Source organism: Centropristis striata, chromosome 22 (assembly GCF_030273125.1).
Source record: "Centropristis striata isolate RG_2023a ecotype Rhode Island chromosome 22, C.striata_1.0, whole genome shotgun sequence".
In the NCBI taxonomy this organism is placed as follows: domain Eukaryota; kingdom Metazoa; phylum Chordata; class Actinopteri; order Perciformes; family Serranidae; genus Centropristis; species Centropristis striata.
The window spans coordinates 8,094,662-8,100,661 of record NC_081538.1 but is presented as its reverse complement, the minus strand read 5'-3'; the positions used below and the strand labels follow the sequence as shown (position 1 = coordinate 8,100,661).

Sequence of the window (6,000 nt, the reverse complement as noted above, 5' to 3'; positions counted from 1 at the left end):
CCTCATGACGCAGGCCACCTATGGTAAAATCGCCTACATCCTCAGTTGATCAGATCATGTGATTTTACCCCTTTAAGATAATGGCCTATGTCAAGTGTGTGACTTAAACAGATTTATTATGCCTAAGTCGAAATAAAATGTTACTTAGGCATTTTTTGGAACATGCCTTTGTGACTTAAGCAAGATATGGTAACACTTTACTCTAAGGTGTCTACATAAGAGTGACATGAGCGTGTCATAAACATGACATGGGATGTGTCATGAACATTAATGACACTTTAAAGTAACATTAATGCTCATGATACTTGTCATGTCATGTTTTTGACAGGCTTGTGTGACTCTTATGTAGACACCTTCAAAATAGTCACAAAGTCATGTTCAAAAAATTGCAAAAAAGCAAGAAAAAGTAATTTATTTCTCTTAAGTTACATAATTTACACGGTGTTAATACTATGCCATTAGCCATCCTTTGTCACATCCTTTTTGAGAGAATTTACAGTAGAACCCACCGGGGCTCTATGATGAACCGTGACACCGATGTTCACCGACTGCACCTGAAAGCAGCACAGCACAGCCTCACCGTCTCCGCACTCCATAGCATACACAGTCGCTATCTGCCAGGCGGAATGGACGAGTCCTCCAGTCCTCCCAGCTTTATCCTCAGCGCACCGAAGCCGCGGGAGAAACCAGGCCCGACATGACAGTGCCGGGACGGGAGAAGAAAGCCCGCCAGCAGCCTCGGTTGATCGTCTGGCCCGAGGCAGTGTGGGCTGCGGGTCGCTACGCCGTGTTGGTCGCCTTATGCACAGTCTGCTACAGCAACTCTATCCAGGGGGAGTTGGTCCACGACGATGTGTGGGCTATCATCAACAACCCGGACGTCCGACCGGGCTCCAGCATCAGAAACATATTCAGCAACGATTTCTGGGGCAAGAGGATGGCAGAGAATACCAGCCACAAGTCCTACAGACCGCTATGCGTCCTTACCTTCAAGTAAGTTCTCCTGCTTTCCCAACTCCGCTGTTTTCACCTCACCGGGAGCTACTGAAACAAACACTGTATGCTGGTATGTTAGTTATTGATATAAACCCGCATGAGAATCGTGTTTCTAACTAGCGAATGAAAATAATAATACAAATTAAAAACGTACTCTCGAAACTATCAAATGAAAGCTATAAACGATGCATGTATAACGATATTAAAGCTGACGTCACACAGCTGTCTCCTTATGGAAAGAAGCTGTTGCAGCCTCATAGTTAACTTTAGAAGAATAATGTTACAAGGTAAATATCCCCGTGACGCCTTGTTTTGGTGCCGTCATGTGAGATGGAAAATGCCACCAAGTCTCTCGATAACGGAATGTCAAGAATATTATATAGATTTTGTCGTTGTTCAAGCTCCGTTTTAAATATTTCTATAACGAGTTAGAGCAGGAATGGGCAACTGGAGGCCCGGGGGCCGCATACTGCCCGCACCCTCACTTGGAGTGGCCCTCAGTACAACTACATGCATTTGAACATGAAATCTCAAAAAGTGCAGTGTAAAAATGCACAAAATCACTTCTTGCAATAAATGTTGGTCTGCTGTTCTTGCACTGAAAACAAGAGAAATCACAGTAAGTGGTTATTTTTCATTTGCTTCAAACCTTTTGTATTCCTATTTATACATGCATTTAAGCATGGGATATGTGAAGTTACTGCACTGTAAACATATTTAAAATTGCAGTTTCATCTCCAGCATTTAAGTTGCCCATCCCTGCGTTAGAGGAAAGAGCAGCACGGCTGGCCAGCTCAACACTGAACTTGTTCAAGCACATCCCAGCCTCCTGCCCTCAACACCAGTTTGATGCAACTTCAAAAATACACACAGGAAGGTGGAACTTGTTGTGCAGCTTTTTAAGAGTTTTCACTTTAATGGTGGTTGAGTTTGAGTGAGTTAAGGTGTGAGGAGGTGAAAGTTCTGGAAACAGCGGACAAGGAAAGGAAAACACAATCCTTTTTTTTAAACGGGGCTTTGCTGTAGGAGGGCGGAGCTGTTGCTCTCAGTTTGGCGCAGGATATCTGTCGGAAGAACCAGGGGAGCATCCCGAACACGACATGATTGTTTGATGATATTATGTTGCAGTGATTGCACAATAAAAAGAGGACAGCTTACACAGTGTCCCTAAATGAGAAGAAATGAGCCAAGCTGAGCCTTGCTGATGCAAAAGTCAAGAGCATCAGATTTCTGTTTTTCTTAATTTCAAATGAGGATGCAGTTTCAGTGTGTAATGCTGCCTTCATAAATCTGAGACTAAATTCCAGAATATGATAAAGACTGTTCATGTTCTGTGCTCCTGCATAGGACATACACTATCTAACGGTGAGTGAGGCACTGCATCACACCTAAATACTTTTTGCTCTGTAGCAGTGTTTAAAACTGACAAGTGTCATTAGCTGGCAAACATGTTGTCAGATATGTGATCCCTTTGTTTTACACATTCGTCCTCAGCTCCGTTTCTGATTTACAACAAAACTTTGCCAAACTGTTTTATTCAGACTGTCGGCCTGACCTGCCCATTGAACATTGATTGATTTTTGAGGCCAATACCTATGGTAATGTTTTTCTTTAAAAATAATATATTAGTTGCTATTTTTTTATGTTATCAAATTATTCCTGCTAAAACATCAACATACCACTGTCATTATGAGTATTTAGCTCAAAGCATCACTGTGACCAAGCACAGCCTCAGAGATCCAGGCATGGCTGTGGACTACTTATTTAACCTCGCTAAGACCTCTTCGGGGCTATTAATGTAAATTGTAAAAAAATCAAATTAGCAACCAGCTCTTAATAAAATATTAAATTTTCTCGCCAACATTAAAAAGAATATTAAAATCTTTTTTAATGCGTTAAGACTCAGGACATGATGTGTCCTTAATGTCTACACTATTCTTTTGATGAAGGTCAGGAGTGAGGCCACACTGAGACATTTTTCAGTTGGTTCAACTGTCATATGAAATTTCACTTTATGCAAGTTCATAACATTCATTTCACAATGATGTTCTTGTTGTCTTGCCAAACAGACACACATTTTTGCTTTATTGTAACTCACAGTTTGAAGTTGAAAACTTGATAATGTTAATACAACTTGCCATGTCAAGACATAACGATTTTAATTCCTAATTTATTTCAATTTATATACGTTTTCTTGACTAATAATATTTAAAGACATCACCTTGGACTTTGAGAATCTGGGATGGACATTTTCTCATGATTTTCTAACATTTTTTAGACCAAACAATGAATTAATCAAGAATATTAAGTAATAATGAAAATAAAAATCAGAAATTTAATAAATAAATGAAAATCATTACTTGCTGCCCTACTTTAAAATTAGTTCTAATTTACTATTTATTTCCATTATTTTTTTGTGTAATCTGAAGACTGATCCCATCAATTTGAATTTATTTTTCTTTATTGCATAAAAAAGACAGGATAAGAAGACAGTAATTGACAAAGGTCTGGTGGTTTGATGTCCTTTTTAGAGTAGAGTGTATGTGTAACAATGATAATATTAAGGACAGGGGGAGCGCTGCAGCCACACTGACCCAGCTTACTTATGCAACAATATTAAAAGGATAAATACATTTAGATTAAGACATACATTTTTCTACTAAAATATTAATGTTAAGTGAGCCTTCATCATTCTGAGAATGAAAATAAGTTGTTTTTGGTCACTTGTTTTTATATAATTTTAGACTTAAAGCAGCATATCACATACATTAAAATAGTGTTAAACTCTTAAATCAGGGGTCTGCAACCTTTACTATCAAAAGAGCCAATTTTGGGCCCTCTTCCGCCAAATACATTTTTCTGGAGGTGCAAAACCGAAAATTTGACTGTTAAAATAAGGATAAATATTAAGTTTTAGATACAGTGGCAAGAAAAAGAATGCTTAACCTAACACCACATAAACAATTATAATATTTCATGTCCTTATTGAACACATCCATTAAACAAAATAAGTAAGTGAACCCTTAGGCTAATGACTCCAACAAGAACCTTGCTGAGAGTAACTGCTAAAGACTGTTTAACATCTCGGTTCATGAGTCAGATACCACGGAGGAAGCCACTGCTTTCCAAAAAAACCCATCATTGCACTGAAGTTTGCCAATTAGCACCTTGACACTCTACAACGCTACTGGGAAAATGTTTTGTGGACTGATGAAACTAAGGCAGACTTGTTCAGGAAGAACTCACAGCACTACGCATGGTGTAAAAAGGGAACAGCATACCCACATGAGAACATCATCCCAACAGTGAGATAGGGTAGAGGGAGCATCATGACTTGGGGCTGCTTTGCTGCCTCAGGGCCTGGACCACTTGGTATCATTGAGGGAAAAAATAAATTCCAGAGTTTATCAAGGTATCCTACAGGATAATGTCAGGGTGGGTGTCCACCAGTTAAACCTCAGTGGAAGTTGGGTGATGCAGCAGGACAATGACCCCATACATTGAAGTAAATCTGAAGTAAATCGGCTTAAAAAAAAGAAAATCCACCTTAAAAAATCCAAATCAGAGCACAGACCTCAATCCAATAGAGACGCTGAGGAATGACCTCAGTATTCACACCAGACGTCCTCAGAATATGGCTGAGTTGAAGCAGTTCTGTAATGAAGAATGATCCAAAATTCCTCCTGAACGCTGCGCAGGTCTGATCAGCAGCTACAGGAAGTGTTTGGTTGACGTTATTGCTGCCAAAGAAGGTCGGCCGAAAATGTTTAATGGATGTGTTCAATGAGGACATGAAATATTATACCGGTAGTTGTTTGTGTGGTGTAAGGTTAAGCACACTGGCCCCCATTTATCAAACGAACGTAGATCACATCGTAAGAAAGATCGGCTGTTGATAAATGTGGCTGTTGGGTAGCAAAGTAAGTATAAATTCCAAAAGAAAGAGGAATTTCTTGTCCAACAGGTGCAACTGAACCAACTGGTTTTGTTTGGCAGCATAAAAAGTTTCATCAAAGGAAATCAGTGCTGCGGCCAGCAGTGTAGCAATGGACAATCAAACTCCCGATGAGGTTGGAATATTTCATCAATACATCTGTGATATATAAAGCCTAATAGCCTATATAATATGCAGATATTATTATTATAATTATAATGGGGAGATATTAATATGAATTGAACATTAACATAAAAACTTATATTCAATTCTTTACATTTCGTAAGAATTATGTCCCAGACAGAGGAGGGTGTGGCAGCGCTTATTTAATAGCAGAAGACAACAACATTTAACAGCCTCGGCTAGTATTGTGTTTAAAGAATTTCACCGTCGCACTGTGCATTTATTTTTAATGATCTTTTAATGATAAATGATGTAGCCTTAACATGCTTTGGTTTGTCACCATTAAAAAACAAAACACTTAACAGCTCCAGGCATCGATCCAATAGTCTAAGAACAATTCTCTGACTCAGATGTGTGGACTTTAGGCTGAATCAAATTTTTGTACACGAGCTGAGAGCAGACGTGAGATCTGATCGTACCCTCCGCTCACGTCCAAATTGATAAATGCCGAGCCTTGTTTAGAGATGATCGTACGCCCACTTTACGCTCACTTTCTGTCGTATGCTCGTTTGATGAATGAGAGCCATTGTGTTTGTCTATACTTTTACTTTTCACATTTTATGAGAAATTATTGCATTAAACTAGGTAATTTCAGCGGTTTCAGATACTTTTTCTTGCCACTGTAAAGTTATACTGATAAAACGTATAAATAACTATAGGTTTTTTTTGTAACTACAAAAAGAAAACTATTGACATGTTGTTGCTGTTTTTACCTGTTATGACAAAGGAAAACACTAAACTCTGATGAAGAGGAGAAAAAAAAACTGGCATGTACAGGCCTACTTTGAAATAAAACATAAACAAATAAAGCAAAACTTTGCAGGCTGATATGAGTCCTTCCCTCAATTGTGAAAAAATTAATAAAATAAAAAGTAGCCCACTTCGCA

General features: G+C 38.7%; 1 protein-coding gene across 1 annotated transcript in view; it reads left to right on the top strand.

Annotated features, from left to right (window-relative positions):
• The first annotated feature begins 575 nt into the window (after positions 1-575).
• Positions 576-6,000, top strand: part of tmtc1 (transmembrane O-mannosyltransferase targeting cadherins 1) — an 81,525-nt gene continuing 76,100 nt past the window's right edge. The window contains exon 1 of the mRNA XM_059325769.1: positions 576-993. Coding sequence (XP_059181752.1) covers positions 698-993 — 296 coding nt within the window. The 5' untranslated portion in view covers positions 576-697. The remainder of the gene's footprint in view (positions 994-6,000) is intronic.